Source organism: Fragaria vesca, linkage group LG1, assembly GCF_000184155.1.
Source record: "Fragaria vesca subsp. vesca linkage group LG1, FraVesHawaii_1.0, whole genome shotgun sequence".
Classification (NCBI taxonomy): domain Eukaryota; kingdom Viridiplantae; phylum Streptophyta; class Magnoliopsida; order Rosales; family Rosaceae; genus Fragaria; species Fragaria vesca.
This window is the reverse complement of record NC_020491.1, coordinates 10,857,239-10,874,334: the sequence shown is the minus strand read 5'-3', so window position 1 is coordinate 10,874,334 and position 17,096 is coordinate 10,857,239. Positions and strand designations below refer to the sequence as shown.

The following is a 17,096-nucleotide window of genomic DNA, read 5'->3' as shown; positions in this document are numbered from 1 at the left end:
GTATGATTGATTGTGTGTCTTTGATTTGTGTCAAGCTCCCTTATATAGCAATTCGCATAGACCTAATCACAATCCATTCGGACTCAGCAATTAGAATTCCACAAGGATACGACCAGCTCGCGAGCCGCGCGATCCGTGCAACACGTGTCCAGAACAGACCTCGCCTAGATCTCGCTCACAGCCCCGCATCATCTTACTGTAGCGTCGTACGCGAACTCGAACACTAAGAGATCCTATCCCACGGAGTACTACAGTCCATTTCCAACTCTACCTCGCCATGCACTGTAGAATCCTACACGAACTGAAACAAAGGATCCCGCGAGGACATCGAATCCCGCGGGGTATCGGAATCCTTGCAAAACTCCAGCTCACGTGTTGCCAGACTTCGCCACCCTTCGTGGGCTTCGCATTAAAAAATGGCCACAGGTACTGGCCCAAATGTTATCCAAAACGTACCCCGAGTCTTGGGCCAAAAAATACCCACTGGACTCAAACACAATGGACTGAAGTTACTACTTGTTTAAGTGCTTCTACTACCCTAATCTTGTTGTTAATCTTGTTGCTATATTGTTTGTTGATTTGTTTCTGAAATTTCTAAACTAGAAGACAGAGGTAAAGGCCTACTAGAAGACAAGATTTAATCCAACAAATTAAAGAAGACTAATCCATGTTCTTTCACATGCATTGTCATGCACAAAGATTACCGGAATCCCTGAGAAATCAATCTTCTAATTGGGATCTGGGATCATGAGAAGAAAATATGAATTCTATAGGGTATATAAAAGAATTGACTATTTTGGGTTGTTGGGATTTTTGTTTAAGAAGATATTAAGAAATGAGAGGAGGGGCGGTGAGTGTGGTGCGAAGTGGAGGCCGGTGCGGTGGGGGAGGAGTGTAGATACAGAATTTATGGGTGTGTGTGACATTCAGTTAGGCACAAAGTGACGATGACACAGCTTTAGAGATTGTGGAACCACACGTGGCATGTGCCAGACGAGTCACCTCACATCCATCAAACCACGTGGATGGTATATATCTCAGTCGGCCCCTCAGGATAATCCAATGTGCTTCAAAAGGTACCAACGACCTAAGAAGGGGCGTCATTTAAGAAAATACCAAGTAATCGTTACAAAGTTGGTAGGAGTTTAGCCGTTTAGGTATCAAACTTCAATAATACTCGGGTCATCTCCGGCAGGAGAGGGTTATATTAGGGCAGGACTATAATTTAGTCCTCAAAAATATTATTTTTTATTTATAAACTTATAAATAATTTCTAATAAGAGAATGTCAAATTTTAGCTCTTTTAAATATTTTATGATTTCATATTATATTTTTTAATATTTTTTACTTTAAATACAAATATATTATCACATTGTATCACATACGGGTAAGTACCATATAATTTCTCATTTATAGATTTATTTTATTATAACATTATTTGAATTTGGACCAAATTACTAATATTTAAATTAACTATTATATTAATAAAATAAGATATTAGCCATATGAATTTTGAGTTGAGAGAATTTACCGGTTATAATGAGATGAGAATGAAATAATCCAATAGAAAGTTGACAATTATTATAATTTGAGTATTCATCAATCAACCAACATACATACTTTTAGTTTTTTTAATTTCATTTGGGACCACAATTTGGTTTGGCCCGGGCTAGCCAAAGGGCTATGTTTGGCCCTTTTGATGGCCCTTTGGCCCTCTTCTGAGTTCTTGTTGGAGATCAAAATAAGGCCAAAATTTAGGATTTGGCTCTATAGCCTCTATTACTGGAGATGGCCTCACGTTCTTAAATTATAATGTGTACTTTAAATATGAAGCGTTTTGAGATAATCTCTAGTTGTGGATTAATTTTTAAACTTAAAATGTTTTTGAAAATACCGTTTTAATCTTTATTAAAAGAAACTAGAAAAATGGTAAGGACGACTTTTGCAGACAACTTCTACACAGAGGGTTATTGTAGAAGAAGAATCGAGACTTTGAAAGTTGGAACACCTCTGCTATTGGATCCAATCCAAACTCTAGGTTTCGTGACAACGGTGGCGAGATTCGTGCTCCTCCGTCTAAGCAATGACGAGCATGCGGTGGTGAGGGATCTGAGAGGCACGGTCTTCTCAGGCATCACGCCAAATCCTCGATAAAGGCTTTTGTCAAAATCTCCAGTCGTCCTCTCTAGCGGCTGGATGTATTCATTCTAGGAATAGTTTGACTACCGTCGGAGCTCAATGTGATATGGATTCGAGATGGGACGAAGGCTGCGTGGCTTAGGAGATGATGGATAATTCTGGCTAAGGACAACGACGATGGTGATGGATGCAGTCGGGTTAACGGCTGGGTCGTTGAAGAAGGTGGTGAATCGAGTTTGGTTTGGCAGAAAGGCTCTGAGTCTCTGACCACCATAGAAGTTGGTGGCTGGACAAGGTCCGGGTTTAGTATCGTCGACTGTGGTTGCTAGAAAGCAAAAGAGATATGCTCATGTTTAGGCTTGTGTTCGAGATGTTGGGTAGGTGGGCTCAAACTCAAGCAGGTTCAGATTTGGGATTGGGTCCTTGGGACCTGTTCCAAATTAGAATTGTCTGCCCTCAACAACAAGGACACACATAAAAGCTTAACTACTTTCCCACCCTTACCTAGACAACTGATTGGAGAAATGTTTCTTCTTATTACTGGATTATATTAAGCTATACACTAATTGAGATCTTCAGGCAACTAATTTTATCTTATGTAGAGTTTACTTAGAAATGGTTTGAATCAGTTGTATGTATGTTATCTGAGATTTAGGTTGCCTCTTGAAGTCCAGTGGATTTAGGTTGGGCATGGGCTCTCTTGGGCCGAGGTCTGGGTCCCTATTTATTTATTTTGGTCTATGTGTTTCTGGTCTTCTGTATGATTTTGTTGGTTTTTGGTGTCCTTTCTCTTTGAGGGAGGGTTTAAGATTATGATGGTGTCGTTGGTAATGTCGTCGGGTCTGTTATGGTTATTTTTTCGTATCGAGTGTGCTATGGTTTTCTGTATCGTTTCCAGGGACGATTGGTTTTAAATTCAATTAATTCTTGCTTTCAATTTAATGAGGAGGTTGTCTTTACATGCTGACAGTTATGGTCTATAGTGATGAAAAGAGTCGTTTCTTCTTCAGGTTGATTGTAAGGATGTATTGAGGCTTCTAGAATGAGTAAACCTCGTTCGGTTCTTGTCCACTGTAATCACTAGTTTAGATGAGGTGGAGAGTGAAGAATCTATGTTCACCACTGATATCTCATGGTTTGTAACTTTGGATGGTGGTGGTGGTTACAAAAGAAGAAGAAATACACAACCATTTTGGTATCCTATGCTTCAATACTTCAAGAAATTGAGCACCATTGGCTTCACTTGGTTACAAACTTACACTGTCATGGCTCATACGCTGCCTCAATATCTCACCTTTGTCAAAATTACCACGAAATTTGGCTCCCCATATCTTGGCTCGAGTTAACATCCATCCAAGGACACGGTGCCTAATGCCACAACCATGAGCATGGCCAAGCAAACCTCAAAGCCGAGGTAATGGCAGTTCATCTTACCTGCAATAATTGAAGTGTTCATGACAACTGAAAACATTGTAATTGGGCAACTAAATATGCATGATTGTTCATTTGTAAACTTTCAAGCATGACAAAATAGGCGCCACAGAGCCAGCTCATTTGCCCATAAGCTTGGTCTCCTCTTCTACCAGCAACTCATGTACCAGCCTCATCATGGACACCGCCAGGTTCAATTATATCTTTGTTTTGTTTGCTTTACTCCTTCCATTATACTTTTACCATTTGACCAAGAAAAACTCCTGCACAGAATGGTTTTGCCTAGAACTTCACGGTTTAGATCTTTTATGAAAGAATGACCTACTTGTAAGACAAGGGAAGCAAATAATATAGCACAGCTTGTCTACTTCCCCAGTGTCTCAGTCTTTGATTTCATACACAAGTTTGGCAGCTGGGAGAAATCTCACACTGATGAATTGAGTGGTCCAAGTCCAATCAGGTTTCAGTACAAAATGGGATGGCCACCCCGCCAAAACAGACCCGAAAGTCCAAAAACTACAGCTGTGTGAAAGCAGACTAAAATAGCATAGCACAGTAACTTGACTTCGGCCTTCATAAAGAATGTTCCTCACTCAGAGTGAACAAAAGGGTTGCTCTGAAAAACCATGAAGAAAGGCTCTGGTGCTTCCCTGGATTTGGGGACACTTCCAGGCCAGAAGGGTTGGAACTCAGAACGAGTGAGGACGTTGAGTAACAATGTTGGAGGAAGGACTTTGGGTTCTAAATGGGAAGATGCAGAGAGGTGGATTTGCAGCCCAAATCTCGGACTTAGAGATGAAAGAAGCAAGGATTTGGACTGTCATGGCCAGAAGAGGAGGCCTAAGTCCAAGAGTGGTCCGATTGTGCCGCCGGGAGCTTTGTACTACTCGAATAACTCACCTACGAATCCAGGATTTGAAGGTGGAAGTCTAAGGAACTTTGTTACTGGTTCTCCATTCTCAACTGGAGTTTTGGCAGCTGATAGTGTGTGTCTTAACTATGGAGGAATGGGAAGCTCAACAAGCCTGCTTGGAATGCCAGAATTTCAGAGTGAGTATCTTCCTCCCCAGCTTTTTTAGTACCAAGTTTTTATCAGAAAAATGTAATGGTTTAAGGTCAAAAGTCAAAACATAGTACAGTTCAAGTAAGGTTTTAGAGATTTTCAGAAAGCAGAGTTTTATATTTAGATTTTACTTAATGTGCAGATGAGAAGTTTGATGATAGCAGTAGTGAGGAGCCAATGGTTGCTCGTGCTGTTTCACAAAGAGATATGGGAACCCAAATAAGCCAAAACACTAAGAGTTGTCTACAGCCATCACCAAGGAGAAGGTCATCATTTGCTCCATCTTCTCCGACTCTGGTTTCTATTGTGGAGCAGCAACGTGAACATTTTGCTAGATTAGAGGTCAGAGAAGTGCAGGTAGACAATCGAGTTATTGTTGTTAAAGGGTCTAAAGGAGGTGTCGCCGAAAGCACCAAGAAAAGTCCCCCGGATGTCAATGACTTCGGCAACATTGCATTTCAAGACCAAACTCCGACTTTTAACATTGCAGAGGCAGTTATGAACACCTCAAGGTAAAGCTAGAGTTTAAGAGTACTTCAGTTTCATATGGTGGCTTGGATGGATGATAATGTACTTGAAAATGATAAATGATTAGGTTTGAAATTTCTTTGCTGTATGCAGGTTGCAGAGAGAGGAAGCCAAGATCAATGCATGGGAGAACTTGCAGAAAGCAAAAGCTGAAGCAGCAATGCGAAAACTAGAGGTTCTACTATTTGAGCAATGCTTACCCAAACACTTCATATAAGTTTACCTCTCTAAGGCACCATGCCCATCTCTGTATTTCCGCACTGCTAGGACAAGTGTAAATAGGAAGAAAAGCATTTGACGTTTGCTTTTATAAGGGTATAAACTAATAACTAACAATGAGTTGGTGTTGCAGATGAAACTGGAAAAGAAGAAATCATCAACAATCGATAAGATCATGAAGAAGCTGAGCCAGGCACAAGTTAAAGCCAACAAGATGAGAAGCTCCATGGCAGTTAGCAACGGCGGTCAAGTTCCGGAAACTCCACGCAAGGCTTGTTCCTTTAGCAAGCGTATCCGAACGGGTTCACTGCGGAGGTTCTTTACCTGCAATGCCTTCTAACTGTACTATCGCCTGCTAATTTATTCATTGCACCACTAACCCATTGGAGTTTCCTAAACTGAACTCTATGAATCTATTTTATGTACAAAACTGTGGCTTTTGATCTTATCCAGCATCATAGATAGAACTATGCCAATGACTGATCATGTAAACGTACGATTGAACTCTCTTCATGTTGCTATACTAGTGGATGATCTAGTGCTTCTCTTCCATCAAGTGTTCCAAAATGAAAATGACTTCATGATGATGCTTAGAATGCTCAAGTTCTTCATACTTGAGGTCCTTTACATCGTTTTGTCAAGTCAATTACAAATACGAAAGTTGGGACTAGTTTTCAACTTTTCATACATGTATGTTTTTGGTTAAGGTCAGGAATCTAACAAATGAAAACAGAGCTAGTCAATAAAACTGTCATTACCATAAAACTTCAAACCATAGTTTGATTTCTACACAAGAGAACCATGGTCCTCAACCATTACTTGCCAGCAGGCTAATAGTACACATTCCAACATTCCCACTCCCACCTACCTACCTATGTTTCTACAGGTTAATAACAATTGGAACTGTTTAAAATTAAAGATCAGAAAATAAATTCAATATTATCAAGGAAATAACCCAAGTATAGAATCCTTAATCTTATACAATTCAATTAACAACCCAGCATGGCACTTTCTTGACATTACCAAAGACCTAATGCAAATTGAGAGACATTTCTAGTATGGCCTGTACCTCCAATCTGCTCTTGATGGTCTCCCACTGCTCATTCCATAGCCCCACTGCAAAATAAGATTATAAAATGTAATATGTGAGCAACTGATCTGAATAACAGATCAAAAGCTACATCCTTTTGCTTAAACAGTATAACAAAAAAGAAACTATGATACCGAGCTAAATAAAAAAACTCACATCAAGCAGACAGGAACGTACTCTTTTGTGAAAACTTTTTGTGTACGATATTTCTTAAGTCACAAACATAACAGAGCATTCATACTATAAACTACAACTACAACTACAATCAACCACTGTGAAAATTATTTAATGAAAGTCTTATATACATGGAGAGAGATCTTCCATACTTGAGAAAACCATCAAATGAACATACTGTAGAATTCACACAAGAGATACTCACATCATCAAAATCCAGACTTCCATACATCCTGCTATAGGAGCGCACAGGACCACCATATCCACCATAGGGTTCTACATTGTTCATCATAAAGTTTCCACTTGTACCAGCTTCATCAAGAGGTGTGGCAGTGTCTATTGCAACCTGCAGAACAAAAGAGAAAGATGCTGAAGAATTAAAACAGTGCTCATTCATTCATTTCACAGCAACTTCAAAGTCTGAGATAAAATTCAGATATAAGCTTCAGAACATGAAAGTATGTTTCAAGTAGAGTGCCTGTAGATGTTTCAGAGGAAGAAGAAAAGGCATGTATGAGGTTTGAATTGCTGCTAAACTCCGACATCTTAAAGAAAAACCATCGTTGATGTGAAGGATCAACAAAACCATGATTCAACAAGTACATTAGTGGTCATCTTCCATCTATACCTGCTGACCGCAGATCTCATGAGATCTTCGTGATACACGATCTGCTACACCATCTTCTCCAAAGGTTACAAAACCAAATCCTCTATGGCCAGTTCTTTTGGGATCCTACAGTGAGCAATGGATCATCTTCAGTTCCATGAATAAAGCTAACTGAATAGAGTTAAGAATAACAGTATGCCAGCTTACTCTGGGAACATAAACATCCAATATACGGCCAAATCTACCAAAATACTGGCGGAGATCTTCAGAAGTTGCCTCCTGAGGAAGCCTCCCAACAAAAATCTTTCTGCTCAATCCTCGAGCAGACTCTCCTCCTAGTTCAAAACAATAGAATAAAAAATCATTGCCTAACCTATATAAATTGCATAAAGCTTGTAACTTGTAATAGAAACTTACTTCCATATGCAGGCCCTGGATGAGGTGGATGATCATACAAGGTGGGAGCACCAAGGGCTGCATATCTAGTAGCTGCTGAGATATACGCATTATATGCACCATATCCACCCTGCTGAGCTGCTGGCATTCTGGCCACTGGTTTGAAGTCATCCTCCTAAACACAAAAACATTATACATCTTGGTTCTTGAATCAAAGATGTGACCGATAACTTTTTATTTTCAACCAAATCTGTAAATATAAATCAGAAACTGTTCAATAATGTATGAAAAGAAAAAAACAAGGTTGGCTATACTGTAACTTGCCTTAGGTGTTGCTCGATCAACAACTACATTGGAACCTCCCAACTCATGAGTATCAACCATCAAACTTTCGACAGAGTCTGCAATGGAGAGAATAATTATCCCTTCAGTACCTTTTTTTCATCAAAAAATGTATACAGAATGAGCCACAAAACAGAATATGACACACTCGGCCCTCAGATGTTCTATCCTCGATAAGCCCACTCAGTATATTCACAATGATGAAGACTGATAAAGATTGCTATATCCATATGAAAAGGTGATTTATTTTGTGAGCAGCCTTGAAGGGTGATACTACATAAGCTCTAAGGGGAGAAGTTAAATGGAAACTGTAAATAGCCTCCATAATGAAATATCAACTTCAAGTGAAACGGAAAAGGTGAGATGATCTGACCTGCATTTTCAAACGTTATGAACCCAATTCCTCGATGCATTTTTGAGCCTTGCTCCTGAAACAATAGATATACAGAAATCATAGGACAGCGAGTCCAAACCAACAACACTGGAAAACATAAATGATTGTAGAGTACATGTGTAGCTCGGTGGTATGAGCAAGTATACAGATAGAGTATAGATACACATAGTTATAAGACTACAATGCATGTGTCCTGAAAAGTACTACAAGTAATGAAATTCAATTATCAAATGTTATTTGCACAAGGAGATAAATAGAGGACCTTTGGCATGTATAGATCTGTTATCTCTCCATACTTCCCAAAATGACTGCAAATGAGATTCAAAGAAAAATCAGTTTAATTCCAGACAGTCGCGCAAGAAATAATTAAAGTAAGAACAAATCAACAATTGACATTAACTACCTTCGAAAGTTTGCTTCTGTCACAGATTGCGGGATCCTTGCAACAAATATCCTGGTAACTTTTCTTGCAGGTGTTCTCATCTCTTCCTGCAAACAGAAAATATAAGCACACACATTCTTTCTGCTACTGAAAATGAAATGAAACATGCATGACAATTATAAGTAACCAAGATCAAAAAGATTTTGAGAACCTTTGGGGTAGCCACTTTAACTTCCAGCATTCTATTTCCCAGAAAGTGTTCACTCGATGCAACACTCTGTAGTCAAAAAGATATCAGCAGTTCGGTGTATACTGAATGCAGATCAAATTCATAACTAGAAATTCAACTCACCTTGGCATCTTCAGCTGACGCAAACGTCACATATCCAAATCCACGAGATCGGCCAGTTGACCGCTCCTAAAAGTCATGAAAACAAAACTAATAAGAGACTCTAAAAGCTCCATACATAGAGTCAGTAATGCCAAAACTTCATCAAAATTAAAAACAAACCACATCATTACGGAATCAACTTATTTCAAAGACTATAAATTTCAACGTTATCCACACAATTATCTAGTACATTGGCATTAAAGAAACGAAATTTAATCCACATTTAGTAAATTAAGGCCTAAATCACAATGCAAGGTACAAAAAGTAGCAGTCTTGATAAATAACCACAAATTGCGCAAACCTTCATGACAATGCAATCCTCCAATTCCCCATATTTGCACATATACTCTCTCAACCCTTCCGTATCAATATCCCATGGAATGCCCAAAACCTGAAACAACAAACACAAAACGAAACGAATCAATAACCAAAACACCCTGAATCAAATCATAAATTCCAAATCTTTATGAAAGAAAGACTAACCACAAGCTTGCGGTCCATGGATTAATGCGGTGAAAACCCTAAAATCGAAGAAAAAAAGAGAAAGGCTTGTAGGTATAACCACACACACTCTCTCAAATCTCACACTCTCGTCGCTCCCTGCACACAATAAGCACACCTCTTTCTCACACACAATCATCGTTACCAATTCGATCCTTTTCCAAATCGTCTCAATCAAAAATTCCAAACAACAAAACGCAAAATTAGTCTCGGAATTTACCCGCTCACACTGACCTGGGGATGTTCTGAAAACCCTAAATTGACCAGACCTCTCGCGCTCTCTCTCTCTCTCTCAGTCTCTCCCACCCGCCGCGCGCGCTCTCTCTCTCTCTCTCTCTCTCTCTCTCTCTCTCGTTTACGGTTGGGCCGGAGCTTTGATGGGTATTAAACAACGTCGTCTGGATTTAGAGAGCGAAATCGTGTGCGGGAAGGACCACCATACTAATATTACACCCAACTTACTTTAAATAGCAAATCATATGGGTCTGGCCCAATTAGTCAATTACATATGACCCAACTTACTTTTATTTGTAATTTTTTCTGTTTAATCGCTATGGAGTAATGCATAAATGGAGTTATGAGATTCTTCAGAACAAGGAGTATAACATCACCGCGCTCTTTCTCTTATGCAATTACATCAAAATAAATAAACGTTTTCTTTGATGAAGTTGACATTCTAATAACCAACCAACCATTTGTTTGACGTAATGTTTGACCGATTTATGTTTGTATTGATATTTAAGATAAATTTTAAAAATTAAAATGACATTTTCGTGCTTGTAATCTCGAATTGCAATGCTTCATTATCGGATATAACAATATTTGTTGTCGGATAAAAAATTATATTTGTTTGGAGGGTCTCTGTTTGTTCAACGCATGCACTACTTAAGAAAAAGTAAGGCCAGGACAAATAAAGTTGCAAGCAGTGAAAGAACACACTCTCCCTGATTAGGGTTAATTAACATTAAAGTTGCAAACATAGCTTATGAGTTATGAAAGTCGAACCCAAACAAGGAATTTCTACCCATCAATGTTCTAAGACTTAATTGGGAAAGTTTTGCAGAGAAATTAAATACTAGAATGGGATATCATATATATTGCGGAATAAATCAATGGGAAGCTCTTCCGCAGTGCAGTGTCTCAGCGGCTCAGCCAGTCGGGTTTTCTTTGATGAAAGAGCCAGTCGGGTAACATTGATATAGTCATAGAGACTGAGCTGCAAAACCTTGCGACATGAGTCCAAATACCCTAATCCCCTTGAGTAACCAAGTATCTTTATACTCGCATCCTTCTACGTACGGGATTATGAAGCTTCTTACAAGCTCCCAAACAGCACCTAGGTACTTGCCTATTGCCTGCTCTGGAGAAAGAGTAAAGTAATTCTCGTTTATTTTTGAACAGGAAAAGAAATTCTCGTTTGGTAGCTCTCCTTCATATATCTGAATGAAAACGTACACACCATATTCCTCATTAAATAAAATCATTGAAACTCAATATATAACAAGAGTGGTATCTCAGAGTCAAAATGAGAATTAAGATAAACAGAATTAATCAAGGTTAATTATTACCGTTTCTTTGTAGAGGCGGTTATAGTAGAAACAGGTCCCAAAATGCTTGTAGGAAAATGTAGAACAATCAAATGGTATCCTAGGAACCAAATCGTTGCTATAAACGATCCTCTAATAATTGATTTTATAAACTCCTCATCGCCAACTCTTGGCTGCCCGAACGTAGAAACCCCTCGCAATCTTTCCAACAACAAATCTTCCTTATAAAAGGCCAAAATAGCTACAAACAGAATTGACAGTGCACCACCCAAGCTATGGCCAGTCACTATGAATTTCGCGTTGCTGTTGTCTTTCACCAGACCTAGCAATCGATCCTTAAGAGTGTAGTAAGCTAAAGACTTTCCAACGCCCACGTATTTGTACCAGGAAATATCGAGGTCAGTACTCCATGCATATGCATCAAAGAACTCGGTACCTCTGAATGCCACTACTATCAATTCATCATCAGGGTACCGGTCACGGAGCAAGAAGGCTTCAGTAGTCTCTTTGCCTTGATAATCTGCTACAGTCATTTTCTTAGTATGCGTCCGAAATATTTCAAATCAATTTTCATTAGAGAAAAAATAAACTTCGATCTGCTGACGAAAATTAAGGAACATATTGTTAGTTTGTTACTTACGATTTCTGAACTTGTAGAAGTCGGGTAGCTCCATCTGCACGAAAAATTAGAAGATAAGTATATATAATGGGATGTATGTGCATTATACTAGCTACAAACACAGTGACACAAACCAATTTATAGTTGACATTTAAAATCCTAGATGCATTTTTTACCTGCCACTTATTTGTGACCGTATCTCTAACGAAGGCTTCGTTTTCATATGCTATTTTAGCAGCCATTGCAGAGAGCGCTCTTTTATATCTGACATCTTTCTTGCTGATGTTTTCATCCAACTGCACTCTTGTCTGTATGTCCAACAATGGAAATGAAACTCACCGATTCTCTCTCTTCCTGTAGCTTTTCCTTCAGCTTGTTTAGGGCCACCTGCACGTATAACAAATTAAGTTTGATCGATCCTATCTTAAACTATGTACCATATAGCTAGGTGATGAAACTAATAGATAAAAACAAATGGTGTGAGTAGGAATTTTGAAACTTCATTGAGGAAACCTACAAAAACAGATTCGAGAGTATATATGTTATAATTTCCGCTTAAAAGATCACGAGACAGCTCACGCCAGTTTCGGTTACTATTGGGAAGGTTGAGGAACCACTCAAAAACTAAACCAAAGTATCTCATGGGTTTGGCAATAATCCAGAACAGAATCATTTGAAGCAGGAGGGTGAGAGATACAAGCCATTTACGTTTGAGGTCTTTCTCCCCTTCCCCTCCGTACGATATCATAGCATCTTCTCCTTCTGCTATGTAGCCATACCACAAGAATTGTACGATCTTGATCGGACTAGCCTTGTCTGGTCTCAAAATAACCAAATTCCGGGTGGGTTCGGAAGGAGCGAGGAGGAGTAATACTCATGGTACTAGCTAGGTATTGAGCAAATTAAGTAAGCAAACCTAGAACAGTAAAAGAAGATTTCGTTTAATTAGGGTGTACTGTTTCAAGTTAGCTCGATCGTGCATGTATTTACAATACAATTTTTCGGACCCGACCTTAATCACTCTTCTTAATTACCTACTGATCGATCATTTCATCTGCCAGTGAGTGATCGAATGTGGGCGAATATTCCTCCATACTTGATTGGCAATATGTTCCATATCTTTCCCTTCTCTAACTTCATCATTTATTTTCTATTTATCACTTATGTAAGTATGTAACCCACAAAATAATATAGAGTCGTGCTTATAGGTGAGGCTGGCTGTTAGAATTGATGGTGAAGAAGATTGAACCAAAAGATCGATCAAGGAACTAATTGATAAAGTACGTACGTACCCTACACACTAATTATGCCGATTGTTCTTCTCTTAATTAAGTCCCAATTAAGTCCTAGATAGATATATATGAATTAATATTCATTAATACTCATGTCATATATTCACGTGAAGAAGATTAAACTAAAAGATTAAGGAACTAAGTAATAAAGTACGTACCCTACGTAATAATTATGCCAATGAAATTGTCCTTCTCTAAGTCCTACTAAATATATATGCCTAGCTATATTTAGTCCTTCTGATCTATAATTATTTTGTATATATCATTGATCATTTAAAATGAGTCAAATATATTGGTGATGATCGACCTTCTTCTTACTTCCATGCCAAGTAGTTGCCAACGTTACTTAGATTCTATTTTGGAACCAAATCGCTCTAGTAAGTTGCCTCAAGCTTAATTTTCCATATATTATGAACCATCCAAAAATTTGGAAAATAAAAGGCCATACCCCCTGGAGTTAGATAGACCAAGAACAGAATACCCTAAATGAATTAACCATGTATATGTTTGATAATTTCGTGACTTCATAAAAATTGATTTAAAGTAAGCAAGAGTTTGAGGTAAAGATGAAAATTTAAGTTTCTATTTTTCGATATCAGTAATTTGTTGATACATACATTGATCCCATATTGATGAGTTATGAAATACTAGAATTCGAATATCATAGCATTTGTGGAGATCAATACGTACACATAGCATGCATGTATCAATTAAAGTTGGAAGCAAGCTATTCCACAGTTGACTCAGCCAGTCGAGTTGCATTAACATAATCATGCGGATTATGAGCTGCAAAACCTGGTATTATGAGTCCAAATACTCTGATCCCCCTGAGTAACCAAGTTTCTTTGTACTCCCATCCTTTTACGTATGGAATTATGAAGCTTCTTATAAGCTCCCAAACAGCAACTAGGTACTTGAACATTGGAGCAAAGTAATTCTTGTTTGGCTCTTCCTTAAGTATCTGCATAGAGGTATAATAGACGCACAACATACTATCAAGTAAAAGCAATGAACTCAATACTAAGTGATGTATATCAAAGTGCAAAAATGAAAGAAAAAAAAAATATCAAAGTTAATTACCTTTTCTTTATAGAGGCTATTATAGTAGAGGCAGGTACCAAAATGCTTGAACAAAAATGTAGAACTATCAAAGGGTATCCTAGGAACCAAATCGTGACTATAAACGATCCTCTGGTACTTGATATTATGATCTTTCATTTGTTTCTCCATGAATCTTTGAAAATCCTTATCCCCAACTCTTGGCTGCCCGAACGTATAAACCCCTTCCAATCTTTCCAACAACAAACCTTCATTATGCAAGGCCAAAATCGCTGCAAACAAAATTGCCAGTGCACCACCCAAGCTATGGCCAGTCACTATGAACTTCGTGTTGTTGTCTTTCACGAGATCTCGCAATCGCTTCCTAAGAGTGTAATAAGCTAAACGGTACTCTGTTTCTGGTTCTTCATCAGGAAAACCTTCTGGGGTTAAGCCTAGGGCTTTCATAAAACCACCATGGACTTTCCCAATGCACCTGTATTTGAACCAGGAAATGTCGAGGTCAGTACTCCATGCATCTGCATCAAAGAACTCGGTACCTCTGAATGCCACTACGATCAATTCATCAACAGGATCGTGGAGCATGAAGGCTTGTGTAGTGTTTTTTTCTTGATAATCTGCCAAACCAATTTGCTTGTTATATATGCGTCCAATTTTATTTCAAATCAATTCATTTTCAATAGAGAAAAATAAACTTCTTCGAACGGAAAATTAAGCAACAATATATATAGTATTATATTGTTAATAACTTACAGTTATAAAAGTCATAGAACTTGATGAGATCCATCTGCAGGAAAAATTACAAAAATAAGTATATGATGATAATGGGATATACATTATAATACACACACGAACAACAAAAAATAGTTTTTGACACTCAAAATTTGGATATCAAGGGCATCCATGCATCTCACATCTAATTAATGATTAGAACCTTCATGATTTGGGTAATCTTTTCAGGACCTTTTGTTTTTAGATTGACCATATTACCATTTCCACTACTCATGTGGTCACAATGAAAATATCTTGTTAAGGTGAAATATCCTCATTAGAGTACAATATGTTGTTATTTGAGTAAAAGTTTTAAATTAAAGGACAATATGTTGTTATTTGAGTAAAAGTCTTAAAAGGTTTAGTTTTTTTTTTTTTTTTTTTGGGTACAAACATCATACATGTATTTTACCTGCCACTTATTTGTGACCATATCTCTAATGAAGGCTTCGTTTTCATATGCTATTTTAGCAGCCATTGCAGAAAGCGCTCGTTTATATCTGACATCTTCCCGGCTGATGCTACTATCCAACTTCACTCTCTTGTCTGTATGTCCAACAGTGGAAATGAAACTCGCTGATTCTTTCTCTTTCTTCAAGTCACCTGCACAATTTTAACCTAGCTTAAATTATGTACCATGCATATATACATGAAACTAGATATACTAATTTTGCCAGTAGTAACATGAAACTTCATTGGGGGCAAACAAAATGCAGTCTATGCAGATAGAGATCGAGTTTGGTAATTACCTGTTAAAAGATCAAGAGAGAGCTGAAGCCAGGCTCGGTTACTGGAGGGAAGGTTGAGGAACCACTCAAAAGCTAAACCAAAGTTTCTCATGGGTTTAGCGATCCATAACAAAATCATTTGAAGCAGGAGGGTGAGTGATATAAGCCATTTACGTTTGAGGTTTTCTTCCTCTCCCTGCGCGCACAATATCATAGCATCTTCTCCTTCTGCTATATAGCCAGACCACAAGAACTGTACGAGCTTGATCGGACCAGCTTTGTCTGGTCTCAAAACCAGATAATTCCGGGTGAATTTGAAAGGAGAAGTCATGGTATACTCGATCAGAGGAGCAAAGCAAGCAAACCTAGAACAGTTTTTTTTAAATACAAAAACCTAGAACAGTTCAAGAAGAATTAATTTAGTGTGTTGTTGCAAATCAACTTGTGCATGTATTTATAGTAGATTTCTTTTTGGACCCAATCTTTAAGTTTTTTTTTTTTCTTTTTTTTTTTTTTTCCTTGACCAAGGATGCTGAAAGAGAAGATTGGATCTTTAAGTTAAGAATATATTAGCTTTAAATGGTTGGTATTATCGGCTTCCCATTCTTGGATGCCCTTTTTTTTTGTCTGAAGTCTGAACTTCTTTGATGCCTTGGTTTGATTTTCGAACTTGCGTGTATAATGTTTTGCCATGTTTTAATAAAGGACTGAGAATCAGTCATGTTCCTCGAACTATATTTTTTAGATCAACTTAGTAACTGTTTTTGTTTCTGTGCAAATATATTATCGTTTCAAACATGATACATATATGTAGTCCTTTAACTGGAAGATGATAATGATCAGAACGAATATCAATGGTCCATATTCGACATCGTATTCGTTTAATCCAATAAAAGACCTTAGGAACCCACTTCTAATTTAGCATTTTTGTTTTTGGTACAAATGTGATATTTGAATGGAGGCATAAAACTTAAACGGTCTATATTGTTAAAATGTGATTGCGCGCATAGTGATGAGTCTGCCTTGCCATCTATGAAAAAGAAATGCATTCATTCAAACTCAATCTTCAAGGGTTAGATTCACTGGTAGTGACTGCTATCTATTTATTTGGATAATGCTAGGTGAACAACATTTTTTCATCTCACCACGGTTTGTGATAATTAAGATGACATGACCACATTATTCATTTAAATGTTCTGATAGCTTGATTGAGTTTGGTGTCACATTAACCGGCACATAAGTATCAAGTGGCGGCCGGTACACAAAACAGGTTTTAACCTAGCTTTCACTCTTCAAACCTATTGAGCAAGTGAGTAGTCCCATCATACATTGGCCAAGAAATACTCCAATTGAATTAGTAAAATCATCACTTACTTAATTACAAGTGAACCCTAACTTAATGAACATAGAATTAATTAATGTG

General features: G+C 37.9%; 4 protein-coding genes across 4 annotated transcripts; 1 reads left to right on the top strand and 3 right to left on the bottom strand.

Annotated features, from left to right (window-relative positions):
- The first annotated feature begins 4,179 nt into the window (after positions 1 to 4,179).
- On the top strand, positions 4,180 to 5,909 carry LOC101293717. Its single transcript, XM_004287985.1, has 4 exons — positions 4,180 to 4,620; positions 4,776 to 5,145; positions 5,255 to 5,336; positions 5,514 to 5,909. The coding sequence occupies exons 1-4, from the start codon at positions 4,197 to 4,199 to the stop codon at positions 5,718 to 5,720; spliced, it is 1,083 nt and encodes a 360-aa protein (XP_004288033.1). The 5' UTR covers positions 4,180 to 4,196; the 3' UTR covers positions 5,721 to 5,909.
- A 211-nt stretch (positions 5,910 to 6,120) lies between these two features.
- On the bottom strand, positions 6,121 to 10,004 carry LOC101293429 (heterogeneous nuclear ribonucleoprotein 27C-like). Its single transcript, XM_004287984.1, has 14 exons — positions 9,892 to 10,004; positions 9,640 to 9,756; positions 9,458 to 9,547; positions 9,118 to 9,183; positions 8,977 to 9,042; positions 8,787 to 8,872; positions 8,646 to 8,691; positions 8,363 to 8,417; positions 7,972 to 8,048; positions 7,669 to 7,822; positions 7,459 to 7,586; positions 7,273 to 7,377; positions 6,850 to 6,990; positions 6,121 to 6,496 (listed from the first exon to the last, which is right to left on the bottom strand). The coding sequence occupies exons 2-14, from the start codon at positions 9,655 to 9,657 to the stop codon at positions 6,434 to 6,436; spliced, it is 1,095 nt and encodes a 364-aa protein (XP_004288032.1). The 5' UTR covers positions 9,658 to 9,756; positions 9,892 to 10,004; the 3' UTR covers positions 6,121 to 6,433.
- Positions 10,005 to 11,221: 1,217 nt separating this feature from the next.
- On the bottom strand, positions 11,222 to 11,737 carry LOC101291184. The gene has a single exon (XM_004289169.1). It carries the CDS (start codon positions 11,735 to 11,737, stop codon positions 11,222 to 11,224), a length of 516 nt encoding a protein of 171 aa, XP_004289217.1.
- A 2,105-nt stretch (positions 11,738 to 13,842) lies between these two features.
- Positions 13,843 to 15,525, bottom strand: LOC101290905 (phospholipase A1-IIbeta-like). Its single transcript, XM_004289168.1, has 4 exons — positions 15,358 to 15,525; positions 14,928 to 14,961; positions 14,196 to 14,791; positions 13,843 to 14,076 (listed from the first exon to the last, which is right to left on the bottom strand). The coding sequence occupies exons 1-4, from the start codon at positions 15,421 to 15,423 to the stop codon at positions 13,843 to 13,845; spliced, it is 930 nt and encodes a 309-aa protein (XP_004289216.1). The 5' UTR covers positions 15,424 to 15,525.
- Positions 15,526 to 17,096: the final 1,571 nt, after the last annotated feature.